Genomic DNA, 18745 nt, shown 5'->3' on the forward strand with positions numbered 1-18745 from the left:
TCCCTTGAAATAAGAGTCAACATTCCATTAGCCTTCCTGATTACCTGCTGCAGCAGTGTGTTAGCTTCCTGTATTTTGTGCACAAGCACCCCCCAAGTCCCTTTGTGTTGGAGCTTTCTGCAGTCTTTCTCCATTTAAATAATACGTTGTTCCTTTGTTCTCCCTTCCAAAATGGACAACTTCACATTTTTCCACAGTATAATCTATTCGCCTACATTTTACCCACTCAGCTCATCAATATTTCACCATAAACTATGTGAATCCCTCTCACAAATTGTCTCTCCACCTATTTTTGTGTTATCTGTAAATTTGGCTACAGTACATTTGCTTCCTTCAATTGAGTGTCAAAGCAGAGAGTGGGGGGTGGTGTTAGTGTCTGTGAAAGCCTGATGTGTTTTCTGATGATGTCAATGAGGGGCAGCACATGAAATACAAATAGAAGCAGAGAGTAGGCCATTCGGCCCCTCGAGCATGCACCGCTATTCAATAAGTTCGTGGCTGACCACATTCCATATTCCACATTCCACGTTCCACGTTCTCCATCTAACCTCAATAACCTTTGATTCTCTTGCCCAAGAATCTATCTACCTCCACCTGAAAAATAGATGGGAATTAGGAGGGGCACCAGGTGGATGCCTGAGATATGCCCCTGGTTACATGGGCAGTTTCCTGGGTTCTTCACAGGGATGAGGGTGGGTGGGGCGGAGTATGGAATGGGAATCAGCGCTGAAAGTCATTTATGAGGATTGTGGAGTTGCGGAATTTTGACCTCTTCATAGAAAGGTGAGGAAGGTATTTACAACTTAGGAAGGAATATCAAGCTGAAGAAATCTTTGTGAACATCCTTACGATGTCGTCATACATAGTCGCAAAAGAAATAGTCCCCATCATTCTGAACACACATCTTCTGTGCTATTGTGCTTTCCAATCCCAAATTCAAAATGTTGAAGAGCGCTGAGAGAGCATTGCTGTCACATCGAAACTTACTTCTAATAGATGATGAGCAGTGTTGCTGGGTAATCCTCCATCAGTAACAACAACCTTTACCTTCCAGCTCCCCTTCCGTGTAAAGTCCAAATGATTTCTTATCCTGAAAGTAAAACAGGTAATTGCTCAGACTGTGTTCTGGTTTCAGATACATTCGATCTGTTATTGCAGGTACTCTCTGGCCTCTGTGCATCACTTTGTCCTGATGTCACTAACTGTCCTGTCTGGAGACAATCCACATCTCTTTAACCTGTGCTTAATGCTCTCTCCACTCACATTGTCTGTACCTTTAAGACTTGATTACCTATAAAGACTCGCATTCCAACCATTATTTTGTAAATTGAGTTTGTGTCTTTATGTGCCCCGTTTGTGAACAGAACTCCCACTCACCTGACGAAGGAGCAGCGCTCCGAAAGCGAGTGGATTTTGCTACCAAATAAACCTGTTGGACTTTAACCTGGTGTTGTGAGACTTCTTACTGTGTTCATCCCTTTGTCCACCATACTTTTTTTTTGTACCTTTTGGTACTTTATCATAGAATCCCCACAGTGCAGAGGAAGACCATTTGGCCCATCAAGTCTGCACTGACCATAAACCCACGCAGGCCCTCTCCCCTTAATCCCATGTATTTTACCTTGCTAGTCCCCCTGACATGAAAGGGCACTTTAGCATGGCCAATCAACCTAACCTGCACATCTTTATTCCCAATCAATATCCAATTCAAAACAGATCCAAGCTGACAAGACAGGCCATTCCTCCCATCTTGGGCACGATCAAACAAGATCCAAGCTGATAGGATGAGGCACTTCAGCCCCTCCCGGGCTTGATTTGAGCTTCATCTTAGCCAAACGGCCCACATGGCTTTGAAAAAAATTGCTTCAGTTGAAGCCTCAGTATAAGCTCATTGGCCAAGACCAGATGCAGGACCAAGAACTACACTTGATCTGGCCATTTCTTCAGATGCCACAGGCCCGAACCTCTGGATTTCTCTCTCCTAAGCTTCTCCTTGTCTCTGTCTCTCCTCCTTTATGGCGTTCCTTATAACCAAGTCTTTGATCACCTGTCCTAATAGCTTCTGATTTGGCTCTATTTTGTTTGGTCACACTCTCGTGAGTCGCCGTGGGTTGTTGAACTTACAGAAAGGTTATGAATCCAATCAGAAAACAAAGAGGAATTGCTTCAAATTGATTTTAAGCAGAGAGTGGTTAAGAATGGGGAACTCACTACAACAGGATGTGATCGAGGCTCTCTAGTGACATCTACAGCAGCCGCCCAGTAGAGCACCAAATAGAACCATCATTTGCAGAAGCCGGAAGTTATTCCTAATGCGATTGCTTCTAAGATGTAGGGTGGGGTTTTCCGGTCTTTCCCACTAGCGGGATCTTCCAGTCTCGCCAAAGGCAACCCCATGAGGTGGGCTTCCCGGCGGCAGGATGGGCGAGCCACGCCAAACACCATAGACGTTGGCGGGACTGGAAGATCCCGCTGGCATCCACTGGCGAGCCATCTCAACCACTGGAAAGCATACCACAATTGGGTAGTGGGGACAGAGGGCGAAAACCCCATCTTGTGAAGTACACATGGAATCTCTAATGCAAATTTTCAATGGTACAGCTTTATGGATGTCGTGAAAATCAGCCGCCAGTTCTTTAATGTTTTGTTCATGAATCTTAGATTCTCCCACAAGAGGAAACATCCTCTCCATATTCAATCTGTCAGGACCCCTCAGGATCTTATAGGTTTTAATCAAGTCACCTATCTTCTGAACTCCAACAGATACAAGTCTACCCTGTCCAATCTTTCCTTATCTGACAACCCATTCCAGGTATTAGTTTAGTAAACTTTCTCCGAATTGCTACTGCGTTAACATCCTTCCTTAAGCAAGGAGACCAATACTGAACATCGCACTGCAGATGTGAGCTCGCCAATGTCCTGTATAACTGAAGCATAACCTCCCTACTTCTCTATTCAATTCCCCTCACGACAAATGCTAACATTCGATTAGAATTCCTAATTACTTGCTGTACCTGCATTCTAGCCTTTTGAGATTCATGCACTGGTTCATTCACCTAAATCTCTCTGCAATCTTTCGCCATTTAGATAATAAGCTTGTTTTTTATTCTTCCTGCCAAAATGAACAGTTTCACATTTACCCACATTATACTCCATTTGTCGGATTTTTGCCCATTCACTTAACCAATCTCTGTCTCTTTGTGGCCTCCTTATGTCCTCTTCCCATCTTATTTTCCTATCAGAGAACCATAGAACCATAGAAAAGTTATGGTGTAGTAACAGGCCATTCAGCCCATCATGTATGGGTTGGCTAGAAAAGAGAAAAATAAACTAGCCATCCATTTTAATCCCACTTTCCATTATCTGGTCTGTAGCCTTGCAGGTTACAGCACTTCAGATGCAGATCCAAAGATGTGCAGGTTAGGTGGACTGGTCATGGTCAATGTGCAAGGTCACAGGGATAGATTGGGGGAGTGGAGCTAGGTAGAGTTGGTGCAGACTTGGAGAATCAGTGCAGATTCGATGGGCTGGTTGGCCTCTTCTGCATTGTAGGGATTCTATGGATCCAGGTACCTTGTAAATGAGTTGAGCATTTCCGCCTCTCCTGCCCAGGGTGTGTGCGTGTGTATGTGCACGTGTGCGTGTGCATGTGTGCACGCGTGTGTGTGTGTGCGCGCGTGTGTACATGTTTGATTTGATTGATTATTCTCATATGTATTAGTATACAGTGAAAAGTATTGTCTCTTGGGCGCTATACAGACAAAGCATTCCACACATAGAGAAGGAAAGGAGAGAGTGCAGAATGTAGTGTTACAGTCATGACTAGGGTGTAGAGAAAGATCAATTTAGTGCAAGGTAGGTCCACTCAAAAGTTTGATGGCAGCAGGGAAGAAGCTGTTCTTGAGCCAGTTGGTATGAGTCCTTAGACTTTTGTATCTTTTTCCTGACGGAAGAAGGTGGAAAAGAGAATGTCCGGGGTGCGTGGGGTCCTTAACTATGCTGGCTGCTTTGCTGAGGCTGCGGGAAGTGTAGACAGAGTCAATGGATAGGAGGCTGGTTTGCGTGATGGATTGGACTTTGTTCATGACCCTTTATAGTTTCTTGCCATCATGGGCAGAACAGGAGCCATACCAAGCTGTGATACAACCAGAAAGAATGCTTTCTATGGTGCATCTGTAAAAGCTGGTGAGAGTCGTAGCGGACATGCCAAATTTCCTTAGTCTTCTGAGAAAGTAGAGGCATTGGTGGGCTTTCTTAACTATAGCATGTGTGCGTGCGTGCGTGTGTATGCATGCATGTGCGTGTGCATGTGTGTGTGTGTGTGCGCTGCTTGAATCTGAATGAGGCTATCTGAAACATGTCTGTTGAATTAGACATGCAGGGCAGTGCAGTGCACAATGTGACTCCAGTAAGTGCCATGCTGCTTCTTTGGAACCACCTGCTTGCCCATTCTCATCAGGCATGGAATGGGGAGATTGGGCGTGAGGGGGTGGGGGGGAGGGGGGGGTGGGGGGTAGGGTGTGATAAGAGGGGTCAAAACCCAGGGCTGATATATTTGTACACTAATATCGCAGAATGTAACTTCAACCATCATTCTTAAACCCATTCACTGGCAATGACAGAAGTCCAAGTTGGCTGTTACTTACCGTAGGCTGCCCTCCCATACATACTCGCTGCTTAAAGAGGTTTGAATATAAAAAAATTCTTCTGCTGTTTTGTTGAGTGGCGGCGCATCAGTTGGAGAAAATGTGACTTCGGCAATGTGGAATGTAAGAATGCCATTCTTCCCGACATCCCGGTCAGTGGCCTAAACGTGCATATAGAAACATAAAAACTGTCCAATGAATCATGCGACACCCAACTGAAATCTATATGTTTAATTTACTGCTGTTAAACCTTGCTCTGTGGAGTGCTGAGCTGGATGTGGAAGTCTAATATATCCAAGCACACACATAAAAAGGTTGGGCACACATAACTGGGACAAAGGGAAACTTGCAGCAATGACTCATATAATTAATCACCTACAAGTGGTCTTTACTCTATTTTTATTAAAAACATAAATCTATATTGTTCATTTCCAAGGCCACGGTCTGATTTCTGTTTCAATAATGAAACTCGATAGGTGCATATTTCATGAAATGCTAACAAACCGGCAGATTTACTCTGAGGTGGATCAAATGGAGCCAATGGTCCAATTTTGTTTTGGCTATAGATCCCAAAAAGAAATTGTTAAATTGGGTCCAAATGCTAAGTGATTTAAAAAAAAATAGTTAAGCTGCAGCCTCTCCCTTCAATCTGGACCTGAATCCCATTGCCTTCTTCCAGCTGATCTTTCACAAGATGAACAACGAGGAGAGGGTTTTCATCAACCCAGGGTCCCATAGGGGGATGGCATAGGGCTGGATTTTAAGGGGGCATGGTCTGTGCACCCCTCCCTCCAGTTAATAGTCAGGGGGAAAGCTCCCACCATCCCAATGGGTGTCCCCTTATTGTTTTTCTTTATATTAGTTCATGGCATGTGGGCACCGCTGGCTAGGCAGCATTTATTGCCTATCCTTAAATGCCCCTTGAGAAGGTGGTGGTGAGCTGCCTTCTTGAACCGCTGCAGTCCAAGAGGTGTAGGTACACCCACAGTGTTGTTAGGTAGGGAGTTCCAGGATTTTGACCCAGTGACAGTGAAGGAACGGCAATATATTTCCAACTCAGGATGGTGTGTGGTTTGGAAGGGAAGTTGCAGGTTGTGGTGTTCCAATGCATCCACTGCCCTTGTCCTTCAAGGTGCCAGAGGTCAGGGGTTTGGAAGAACATAAGAACATAAGAAATAGGAGCAGGAGTAGGCCATCTAGCCCCTCGAGCCTGCCCCGCCATTCAATAAGATCATGGCTGATCTGACGTGGATCAGTACCACTTACCCGCCTGATCCCCATAACCCTTAATTCCCTTACCGATCAGGAATCCATCCATCCGCGCTTTAAACATATTCAGCGAGGTAGCCTCCACCACCTCAGTGGGCAGAGAATTCCAGAGATTCACCACCCTCTGGGAGAAGAAGTTCCTCCTCAACTCTGTCTTAAACCGACCCCCCTTTATTTTGAGGCTGTGTCCTCTAGTTTTAACTTCCTTACTAAGTGGAAAGAATCTCTCCGCCTCCACCCTATCCAGCCCCCGCATTATCTTATAAGTCTCCATAAGATCCCCCCTCATCCTTCTAAACTCCAACGAGTACAAACCCAATCTCCTCAGCCTCTCCTCATAATCCAAACCCCTCATCTCCGGTATCAACCTGGTGAACCTTCTCTGCACTCCCTCCAATGCCAATATATCCTTCCTCATATAAGGGGACCAATACTGCACACAGTATTCCAGCTGCGGCCTCACCAATGCCCTGTACAGGTGCATCAAGACATCCCTGCTTTTATATTCTATCCCCCTCGCAATATAGGCCAACATCCCATTTGCCTTCTTGATCACCTGTTGTACCTGCAGACTGGGCTTTTGCGTCTCATGCACAAGGACCCCCAGGTCCCTTTGCACGGTAGCATGTTTTAATTTGTTTCCATTGAGATAGTAATCCCATTTGTTATTATTTCCTCCAAAGTGTATAACCTCGCATTTCTCAACGTTATACTCCATTTGCCATATCCTCGCCCACTCACTCAGCCTGTCCAAATCTCTCTGCAGATCTTCTCCGTCCTCCACACGATTCACTTTTCCACTTATCTTTGTGTCGTCTGCAAACTTCGTTACCCTACACTCCGTCCCCTCCTCCAGATCATCTATATAAATGGTAAACAGTTGCGGCCCAAGTACCGATCCCTGCGGCACGCCACTAGTTACCTTCCTCCAACCGGAAAAACACCCATTTATTCCGACTCTTTGCTTCCTGTCGGATAGCCAGTCCCCAATCCTCTTTAACACACTACCCCCAACTCCGTGTGCCCTAATCTTCTTCAGCAGCCTTTTATGGGGCACCTTATCAAACGCCTTTTGGAAATCCAAAAACACCGCATCCACCGGTTCTCCTCCATCAACCGCCCTAGTCACATCTTCATAAAAATCCAACATGTTCGTCAAGCACGACTTTCCCCTCATGAATCCATGCTGCGTCTGATTGATCGAACCATTTCTATCCAGATGCCCTGCTATCTCCTCTTTAATAATGGATTCCAGCATTTTCCCTACTACAGACGTTAAGCTGACCGGCCTATAGTTACCCGCCTTTTGTCTCCTTCCTGTCTAAATGGTGGAGAAGCTTTTGGGAGTCAGGAGATGAGTTACTCTTCGCAGATTTCCCAATCTCTGCCCTGCCTTGTAGCCACAGTATTTATCAGGCAGGCCCAACTCAGTTTCTGGTCAATGGCAATCCCCAGGCTGTTGATAATGGGGGATTCAGCAATGGTAATGCACTGAATGTCAAGGGGTGATGGTTAGATTCGCTCTTGGAGATTGTCATTGCCTGGCACTTGTTGACCTCCAACAGCAACCATTTTGCTTGGTGCCAGGTATGACTCCAACCAGCATAGAGCTTTCCCCCTGGTTCTCACTGACTTCAGTTTTGCTCAGGTGCCTTGATGTCAAGGACAGCCTCTCTCACCTCACCTCTTGTGTTCAGCTTTTCTGTCCATGTTTGGACTAAGGCTGTAATGAAGTCAGGATCTAAGTGGTCCTAGCAGAAACCAAACTGAGCATCAGTGAGCAGGTTATTGTTGAGTAAGGTGCTGCTAGATAGCACTATCGACGACATTTTCCATCACTTTGCTGATGATTGAGCATAGATTGATTGGGCGGTAATTGGCTGGGTTGGATTTGTCCTGCTTTTTGTGTACAGGACACGCCTGGGTAATTTTCCACATTATTGGGTAGATGCCAGTGTTGTAGCTGTACTGGAATAGCTTGGCTAGGGTCAGGGCAAGTTCTGGAGCACAAGTCTTCAGTACGATTGCTGGAATATTGTCAGGTCCAAAGCCATTGCAATATCCAGTGCCTGCAGCTGTTTCTTGGCATCATATGCAGTGAATCAAATTGGCTGAAGACTGCCATCTGTGATGCTGGGCACCTCCAGAGGAGGCCAAAATGATTCGACACTTCTGGCTAAAAGTGTTGTGAATGCCTTATCTTTTGCACTGATGTGCTGGACTCCTCCATCATTGAGGGTGGGGATATTTGTGGAGCTTCCTCCTCCAGTGAGCTGTTTAATTGTCCACCACCATTCATAACTGCGGCAGAACTGCAGAGCTTAGATCTGATCCATTGGTTGTGGGATCACTCAGTTCTATCACTTGCTGCTTATGCTGACTGGCACGCAAGTAGTCCTGTTTGTACTTCGCCAAGTTGACACCTAATTTTTAGGCATGTGTGGTGTTGCTCCTGGCATGCCCTCCTGCACTCGTCATTGTACCAGGGTTGATTCCCTGACTTGGTGGTAATGGTAGGGTGGGGGATATGCCAGGCCATGAGGTTAAAAATTATTACTGAGTATAATTCTGCTGCTGCTGATGGCCCACAGTGCCTCATGGATGTCCTATTTTGAGTTGTTAGAGTTGTTCAAAGTCTATCCCGTTTAGCATGGCGATAGTGACAGACGACACAATGGCGGGTATCCTCAATGTGAAAGCTGGACTTTCTCTACACAAGGACTGTGCGGTGGCCACTCCCACCAATACTGTCATGAATAGATGCACCTGCGACAGGTAGATTGGTGAGGATGTGGAGAAGTCATTTTTCCCTCTTGTTGGTTCTCTCAACAACTTCCTTTAGGACCCAGACAGCTCAGTCTGTGATGGTACTACCGAGCCACTCATAGTGATGGATATTGAAGACCCCCATCCAGACCACGGTAGCGCAGTGGTTAGCACTGCTGCTTCACAGCTCCAGGGTCCCGGGTTCAATTCCTGGCTCGGGTCACTGTCTGTGTGGAGTTTGCACATTCTCCCCGTGTCTGCGTGGGTTTTCTCCGGGTGCTCCGGTTTCCTCCCACAGTCCAAAGATGTGCGGGTTAGGTTGATTGGCCAGGTTAAAAAATTGCCCCATAGAATCCTAAAATGCGTAGGTTAGAGGGATTAGCGGGTAAATATGTCGGGGTAGGGCCTGGGTGGGATTGTGGTCGGTGCAGACTCGATGGGCCGAATGGCCTCCTTCTGCACTGTAGGGTTTCTATGATTCTATGAACACATTCTGTGCCCTTGTCCCCAAGCAACTTGCTTTCTCCAAGCAACATGGAGGAGTCCTGATTCATCAGCTGGGGGCAGGAGAGAGGGGTGATAGGTAGGAATCAGCAGGAGGTTTCCTTGTCCATGTTTGAACTGATGCCATGAGACTTTATGGTCACAGTGGCCACTGCTGGGATGTAAGTCAGTCCCAACGCTGAGGAGCTTGCGTAGATCTTGGTTCAGGAGTCTCGGCAAATGGGTGATTGGGGCAGGGTGGGTTCAAGAGGCTAGGGAAGGGTTACAGGAGATTCCTAACCACCATCCCCCATTCACACTGATTTGTCCAAGAAAAGTCTGTATCCAAATCTGCCGGGCTTCCTGCATGACATGGGCAATCCATTACCATTAGTGAAATGGAGGACTCTATTAAAGGATTGGTTGTTTTCAATGTAGAATCTGAATATAAGAGATTAACCACTTGAACAGATTTAAAAACTTCGAGTGGGTTTTAAGATTTGTTTTCATTACCAAGTTTGTAGGAGTGAGAGCATTATTAGCACGCAAGAAACAAAACTTTTCACTGTATCCCAATATATGTGACAATAATAAATCAAATCAAATTGAATCATTGGAGGTTAATTTCTTTTCATCTCCACATGGCTCCTGAGGTCTGCTGAGGGTAATAGAAACATAGAAAAAACTACAGCACAAACAGGCCCTTCGGCCCCACAAGTTGTGCCGAACATATCCCTACCTTCTAGGCCTACCTAATAGAAACATAGAAAAACTACAGAAAAAGGGTAGATGTGGGTTGAGTGGTTATGAGGTTGGCCTAGAAGAACCAGAGTGATGGAGGGGGCAGCAAGACCTGGGGGGGAGAGGGGGCATGTAATGAGGGGTGGCGGTTTGTGGGTCCAAGCTGTGAGGGCTCGAAGCCCTAACAGCTTCTAAAACAAGTCTCAGAAAACAGATGTGGACCTTCTAACCAACCACCTTGGCACTCTTCCACCCCTGTGGCTGCCTATCCTTTGCTTCTGGGTCGGCAAGCCCCACTCCATTCTGCACATGCTCCCACAGAACCCCTCCACACTGTAAGTCCCAATACCCCTCCCCACACCACCCCCAGAGCAAACATTGCGTGCTTCGGGTTACTTAAGGCGAATCTGACAAGTTGGGAAATTTCCTGGCTCCAGTTCTCTGCTTCAGTAACCAAACTCCAGCCCCTAGGCCCCAACAAGATGGACAAAACCAATCAAATAAAGTTGAAGCATCTTACCTCAAACACTGTGATCTTGAATCCCTCAGTGATCAATTCAGACACAACGACTGAAAGGAAACCAGAATCAGGCATTCAATTTCCTGGTGAATAACAGACTTTTATTTTCAGCAGTGATTTGATTTTATCACTTTAAAAAAACACAGGTGTAGATATAAATCAGTAAGATAATGGCCAAGAAATGGTTAATGATTAAAACATCTTTTAAAGAAATATTACATTCGGATCAGCAAATCAGAATTGCCTTAATGTAGAACTTGTGCCAATTAAATGTGATCCTTTAATGAACAACCATTGGAAAATCAAGTGATAGAATCATAGACTAGAATCACAGAATCCCTACAGTTCAGAAGGAGGTCATTCAACTCATCAAATCTGCACTGACTCTCCAATAGAGCATCTTACCCAGGTCCTATCCCTGTAACCCCACATATTTACCCCACTAATCCCTTTAACCTACACATCTTTAAACTCCAAAGGGCAATTTACCATGGCCAATCAGCCTAACCCGCACATCTTTGATCTGTGGGAGGAAACTAGAGCACCCGGAGGAAACCCACGCAGACACGGGGAGAATGTGCAAACTCCACACAGACAGTGACCCGAAGCCGGAATTGAACCCGGATCCCTGGCGCTGTGAGACAGCAGTGCTAACCACTGTGCCACCCTGCTGCCCCGAGCTGTGAAAATTGGCATAACTAAATCACAAAAAAAAATGATAGACTGAATTATATATTTCCCATTTCATAAAAGTAATTCTTCTCAAACTGATACCATTCCTTATTTAAATTTTATACTAAAATATTGGAGTAGTCCCTTGCATGTTGTCTGGGCACTAAAAGGCTACACATACCGCGGACATATAAAGGCAGTAATTTATGGAAATGTGTCCCTTAAATTACTGCCAGCAGCAAATTAAGACAAGCTAGTTCCCGTTATGCGAATCTGCTGTCCCAATGAAATACTCTGTGTACCACAATATATGCTAACAAATGCAAATGTATCTGACATTGTACGCTAGTGATAATAAAGGCACAAAATGGTGTCCAGAAAGGGACAAAGAGCAAAAAAGAATTCTGCCAATCTGATCTGAATACGTGACGTTTTTGCAAAGTATCAATATGCTTTTTGTGGGAACAGCAGTGTTGGTGTTAACACTGGAAGGAGCTGCATGCACGAAGACCATAGGAGCCAGGAACACTCTGAATGTGTAAACTTCATGAACATGCAGCAGATTGTTAGAAAAGAATCAATGACCTGAAAAAGAAATACTTGTGGTAAAAGAAATCCAAAACAATGCTGAAAAATCACCAGGAAAAGTCAATTTACCACGAAGGAACAAACTCCCCAGATATCCTGGAATCACTTCAGTCATTTAACTATCTTCTGTTTTCCATTTAAGCAGTTGATAGGCCATTCTGTGTTCTCCTTCTCCTGTCCCTTTGCTCTGATCCTCTCAAATTGTTTTTCGTCATCTAACATTTTCCAGTTCTGTGGAAGGGTCTATACTTCAAACATGAACTCATCCGACCTCTCCACAAATGCTAACCGACTCAGAGTGTTTCCAGCATTTTCGCCTTTGTTCCCCAGTCACTGTTGTCTGGTCTTTACCAGCGATCTCTCAGTGCTGTGGAAACACTCGGAAAAGCATTGTACATAAATGCAGAATGCCAAGGAACCGCCAAACACACGTGGAAAGGACCCAGTGTGGAGTAGTCCTCCGTAGCACTTCATTGGATTTTGCAAATTGCTTCCAATGCAGCTGTCTGTTTTCAGTTCCATGACACATTCAATAAGATTAGCAGTTTGTACAGTGACAGAGAAACAGGTTAACCACAAGAGGGAGAAGCCATTCTTCTTACTCCTCCCCTCAATGCCCCAGAACCATTAGGAGCTACTTCTCTGCTGAAGGAGGCATTAAGTAGTACTCATACCTGTAAGCAATTTGTTAACAATGAGATGATGCTTGCTGTTATGGTGCGTTTATATAGTACACGTAGTCATGGGCACAGTTGGCAGAATAGAACCCTTTGGTCAATAGCCACACCAGACTGATAAATATCCAGTAAATTCCCCCTTTCCCCCCTATGGAGCTCCAGGATACAATTACCCATTTAGACTTCCCTCTTTGGAAGCCCTTGATGGTCTTTTCACAGACACAAATTATTAATGCAAGGTTGGGGGGAGGGTTCTGCAGCGGGTAGTATGGGGGTGTCCTTGGCGCTATGCAAGGGACAGGGAGAGTCAGAACCGTGCACCAGGGCTATGAACTGGGCTGGCATCCCCAAAATCACAGGGACAAAAATGCAGGGGTTAAGGCAGCCAAGGATAGCTGGGAAGCCAACTGGCCAGAAGCATGGCTCCAGTTGGCAATAGGGGCAAGGTTGTTGAATTTTAGGCTGAGCGGACTGGAAAGGCAGGACACCAGACAGCAAGAGGGCACAGGACCCTCAACATAGGATTCTCTGGTAAGGCAAAGTTACTTGGAGATGACCCATAACCAGTGCCGCAAGAGACTGAACTTCTCCAGGCAGATGGTCACAGGCATCTGTGACAATCAGGTCAGCCATGATCTTCTCAAACGATGGAACAGGCTCGAGGGGCCAAATGGCCTACTCCTAATCATATGTCTGTGCTCACTTTTCCTGGCAGCTGCCATGACTCCTTCATTCTTTGCCACTCCAACTACCTCAGATCTTCACTCCAACCTCCAGAGTGCATGGGTGGATCCTTAGAGACACAGAATGTAGTGAAGACACGGCTATGTGCCTCTCCGTAGCAACCCAGACAAACGCATAGTAATGTCACAACCAATGGAATCTGCTAATTAGGACAATCAGTTAGCAGCCATCAGGCTTCTGAAGATGTGATGTTGATGCCTGGACCAGTTGGGTGGTGTCCTGCAACACTCTACTGCAACAGTCTTGACTAGTGTTAGTTTGCTGTGTTCTCCCTAGCATGGTCCTCCAAAGAGTTGTGAACTTTGCAGACAGTGAGGCTGTCAGGAGACAGCTCATTGTGGAAAGAGATATCCTGGCTGCACAAGGAGGCACATCTTGGGGTCTGAAGGGCCCATGAGGATGCCGTGGAAGTCAAGGATCTCCTGATGCAGGTAATGTTCAACTGAGGCCAGCTGGCTCAGGCTGAGGGGTGTGGCATTGAAGGGAGTCTGAGTGGCATATCCATGGAAAATGCAACATTTAATCAATTACCACCAATGATAGAACATTTGCTCCAAGGTTTCACCCTCGCTGTTGAAAATCCTGCTACGTCCATCACCAACTCAAACCAATCCTTCTGTCACAACAGCAATAAAAGCACTCCCAGAAATGTGCCTTATTGTGTCAGCATTTTGAAAGTGCACATGGAGAAAATTAGTTCAGAGACAGAATCAAGGCACTCCATTACCCACTTAGTGCTCCGAGTGACACTATCACCTCTCTGCTTGACCACTGCTACACAGTGCTCCATTATGACCCTGGAGGAGTTTGAGGCACCCTGCTCACTTGTCGCTGTTTGAGGCTCAGATGTGTGTGGTTGTCATCTCCATTGGGCAATAGGGGGGTATCTACAGGAACTGCCGCACCAACATCATTGCAGGAGGAACCTCTGTCACTTGCTATACAGGTGATCCTGGAGCCAAGGAGGCCGGGGATGACAAAGGCACTCCATGAGGGATGCCACCCTCATTACCCTCCGCACTGGATGCCTGGTTGAGAACATCAGCTGGCGTGCAATTGGCATCGTCTCCAAGGATCCCTTTATCACTAGCGGTGGTATTATCGCTAGACTATTAATTCAGAAACTCAGCTAATGTTCTGGGGACCCGGATTCGAATCCCGCCACGGCTGATAGTGGAATTTGAATTCAATAAAAAAAATCTGGAATTAAGAATCTACTAATGACCATGAAACCATTGTCAATTGTCGGAAAAGCCCATCTGGTTCACTAATGTCCTTTAGGGAAGGAAATCTGCCGTCCTTACCCGGTCTGGTCTACATGTGACTCCAGAGCCACAGAAATGTGGTTGACTCTCAACTGCCCTCTGGACAACGTCAACTAGGAATGGGCAATAAATGCTGGATAGTCAGCGACTTCCATGTCGCATGAATTTAAAAAAAAGATAGGCCAATAAATGGAGTTGAGGTACTGATCCACCAAGATCTCAATAAATGGTTAAACAGACACGAGTGCCAGAATTTTATCCCCCTGCCCGCCACAGGAATCGGAGCGTCTGTTGACCTCAGGCAGGATTTTACGGTTTCGGGACAGGTGCGGCCGGAAAATCCCACCCGAGGAGTTGAATGCCATACTCGTTCCTGATACATTATTCTATGTGTAAAGCCAATATTTTAGCACCAACTAATGAATACCAGGTTTATTTAGTGGAACTGCCAGAGTGATGCAAGTCTGTGACGCTGGTGGCCTACATTTAAATCCGAGTAACATAGTTGCATTCTTAAGGGTCCCCTGTGATTACTTACAGCATTAAATCTATTCCCCACTATTTGCACATTTGTCACATGTACTCTCTAAGTATTTCCCAAGATCTGAGTAAATACCACATTAATCGCCCAGGATTGACAATAGCCACAATCAATCAACTTTGCAGAAAGTTTTAATGAATATATTATACCTTTGAGGCTCAAAGGACTGAAGAAAGCTGCACACAATTTTGTTTTAATTTGTAAGTCCTGATGGATGCAGAACGGCTCTTGTGTTGATACAGTGAGTGGGATGGTGGAGTTGAATGTCTGGCTGTGAGACTGGAAGGTTATTTTGCTTCAGAATGCAGGACTCCTAATGAAGGGAACATCCTCTGTTGGAGAGAAAGAATCATAGAATCCTACAGTGCAGAAGGAGCCATTTGACCCATCGAGTCTGCACTGACCACAATCCCACCCAGGTCCTATCCCCATAACCCCATGCACTTACCTTAGCTAGTCCCCCTGACACTAAGGGGCAATTTAGCATGGCCAGTCCACCTAACCCGCTCATCTTTGGATAGGAGACGGTTAGGGTTATTAGCATATTACTACACTAATATTCACAGCACAAAAATTGCCACTCAGGTCTATTCCAGCATTTATATCCTACATTAATCTCAATAATGCTATTTATGTCTTCCCACTCCATCCCCATAGCTCTTCTACTGATTTCCCCACATAAGTGCAGGAAACCTCTGCATAAATCCACAATGCTTCAACTCCTTCGCCTGTCCATAAATTCCACACTCTCACCAGTCTCTGTTGTCACGTGAGTGTACCTTTAAGAAAGTTTTTTTTAAAAAATCATGCAGTTTACAGCTTCAGCGACGTCATTGTGGGGTGGAGCTAAGATGTGGTGATAGGGCTTTCAGTTTTATTTATGGCAGTCAGATGATAAGGGTTTTTTCCTTTGGGCTTTTAGTTTTGGGCAGTGTGTGAAGCAGTTTAACAGCAAGCTAAGAAACAGTTCCTCTCTCTCCCTATTCTTCTTTTTAAGAAGCTGTGTTTTTGGAAACACATTTGACTACAACATCTTCTGAGTTTCTTCACAAGGGATTTTCAGCACTCAACCCAGGAGACTGGATCCTGTAGTAAGTAGGCATTAACCAATGCTGTATTGTGTTTATTTGGAGGGTTTTGTGTATTTAATGTTGGCTTTGGTTGGAACACATTAGAGCTATTTCCTTAAGAGTTATACATTATTGTGGTTGGTGTTTTCTTGTTTGTAATTGTTAAAAGTTCTTGCTAATTGTCTTACTATACATGTCAACAATATTCTTAATTAAACATTGTTTTTGATAAAAGCTCCTCGTGGGTCAGTTGAATCATACCTGAAGTGAAACCTCTCATGCTCACCCTAGCCAATTTCAACGTAAAACGTTATAGGTCAGGTGAGCTTCATAGAACACCATGAAGTATCCGACCTGACTTGTAACACTGTGTAAAGAAATTCCTCCCAATTATTGATCTGATCTGCTATTGGTTACCTTATAACTATCCCTCTCCTCCCCGTCATGTCAAGAATCACCCATGATGTGGAGATGCCGGCTTATTTCTGGGGTAGGCACAGTAAGAAGTCTCACAACACCAGGTTAAAGTCCAACAGGTTTATTTGGTAGCACGAGCTTTCGGAGTGCTGCCCCTTCATCAGGCGAGTGATGCAAACTGCCAGCTCAAAGTGGAGAGGATCTCCAAGAAGATCGCGCATATCGACAGACTCACCTGATGAAGGGGCAGTGCTCCGAAAGCTCGTGCTACCAAATAAACCTGTTGGACTTTAACCTGGTGTTGTGAGAAGACTCACCCAGAAATACAAACTAGTTTCCCCACATTCATCCTGTCAGAACCCTTTCATCATTCTGAAGACCTTTTTAGTTATAAAGGGAAGATTTGCAGGGCTATGGAGCCAGAACAGGGAACAAAGAACAGAGAAAAGTACAGCACAGGAACAGGTCCTTTGACCCTTCAAGCCCGTGCCGATCATGATGCCCTAACTAAACTAAAAAAAACATTCTGCCCTTACTCGGACCATATCCCTCTATTCCCTCCCTATTCATGGACCCATCCAGATGCCTCTTGAATGTTGCTAATGTGCCTGCTTCCACCACCTCCTCTGGCAGCGCGTTCCAGGCACCCACCACGCTCTGTGTGAAAAATTGATTGATAATGCAATCATATGGAGTCCCAGAACCCCAAAATATGAGATTTTCCATGCAAGTAAATTGCAAAGGCCCCACATATACTGAAAGCAACCTCATCCGCAAAAACATTCGACTCTCATGCACGTAAGTTGAGAACCCTAAAATGGGTTCCACCAGAAGGACAGAACCTATCCCCACACATCTCCCTTGAATGTGTGCCCCCTTGTAATTAACCCTGGGAAAAAGCCTCTGATTATCCACCCTGTCAATGCCTCTCATAATTTTGTCGACCTCTATCAGGTCTCCCCTCAGCCTCCGTCGTTCCATTGAAAACAATCCTAGTTTATTCAATCCCCAAGGGATTGGAACAAATGTGTGATTCTTTCAAAGAGCTGGCACAATGAAACACAATGGGCTGAATGGCCTCCTTTGTGCTGTGAAATTCTGCAAGAGAAATTCTTACTTCCTGACGCAGGGGAGTGGAGTGAGGGAGGGGGATACCTAGTGACGTGATTGAAACACGGATGTCTGTGTTTCCCTGGATGACTCTCTAAGACCTGTAACAGCCCTGTTTTTTTCTTCTCCCTTCCAGAGAGAAAGACCACTCAATCCTTCATGGCGGTTGAACCTTCCCTATTCAAGTAACATCCTCGTAAATTGTTTCTGCACATTCTCCAATGCGTCAATATTGTTTTAACATATAAAATGGAAAAGGTACACGGTACTCCCAAGTGTGGTCTAGCCAAGATTCTGTATAAATGCACTTCCTGCTTGAAAGATAAGAAAATAACTAGAACTGAGGAACAGAGAGATCTGAGAAGCACAAGAAGTAAAAGCACAGGTTGAGAAGTCCATAAATAAGTACCAAGAAGGGTTCATTTATACAGCTTGGCTTGACCTGAATAAGCTGATATGAAATAATGCATTACTAAGTCAGGGAATTTTAGGTTAATGGCTTCATCCTAAAGTTTAACATGCTTTGATTGAAAAATAATAGCACCAACTGTCCATACAATTAAGGCCAGTTATGGATGTAAAGTTAAGAAGGTTATAAATGTAGAATGCTGTGATTAATCAAAGACTTTCAGAAGGGCTGAGGAGTATTTAGAAACAAATCCCATCGATTATCTCAGTCACTTATGTAAAAGAGCAGGAGAGATGCCAATGAGGCCATTAAAGAAGTGCTTGAGCAATATAACAATGTAGCCAACTTCAGATGTAATGTTATTCTGCCATTAGCTGTCCTCCTTATTAATAACATCTAGATTTCCCCAGAAGAGCAATATTATCGTAGACCCACAAGAGTCTGCAACTAGATTAAGGCTCCTTGTTGCAGCAAAGTAAATGTAAGGAGCAGTAATTTTGTATGGGTCTCTGTCAGAGAACTGCATGTCTATGGACAACTGCAGGCAACATCAATATAAAGGGGGAGAATGCTATGTGGAGATCACTTTCTCAAGACAGGGACAATATTAAGGCAAATCTGTCCAGTTCACCATATGGTTAGTACAGAATCTTTATTTACCTGATGCAACTTTTTAAAGCCATTTTGGCTGTTTGGCTGAGATGAAGCTCAGATCAAGCCTGGGAGAGGGTGCAATGCCTCATCCTGTCAGCTGGGATCTGGTTTGATCAAGCCCAAGATGGGATGCCTATTCTGTCTTGTCAGTTTGAATCTGGTTTGTCCTTCAC

The 18745-nt window shown here is 45.1% G+C and overlaps 1 protein-coding gene across 1 annotated transcript in view; it reads right to left on the reverse strand.

Moving 5' to 3' along the window:
- Window positions 1-18745, reverse strand: part of LOC144494686 (cadherin-related family member 2-like) — a 123032-nt gene that overhangs the window by 38189 nt on the left and 66098 nt on the right. The window contains exons 14-16 of the mRNA XM_078213886.1: window positions 10426-10475; window positions 4647-4807; window positions 988-1090 (exon numbers count right to left, since the gene is read on the reverse strand). Of these exons, the coding sequence (XP_078070012.1) occupies window positions 988-1090; window positions 4647-4807; window positions 10426-10475 (314 nt within the window). The remainder of the gene's footprint in view (window positions 1-987; window positions 1091-4646; window positions 4808-10425; window positions 10476-18745) is intronic.

This window comes from Mustelus asterias, chromosome 6 (assembly GCF_964213995.1).
Source record: "Mustelus asterias chromosome 6, sMusAst1.hap1.1, whole genome shotgun sequence".
In the NCBI taxonomy this organism is placed as follows: Eukaryota; Metazoa; Chordata; class Chondrichthyes; order Carcharhiniformes; family Triakidae; genus Mustelus; species Mustelus asterias.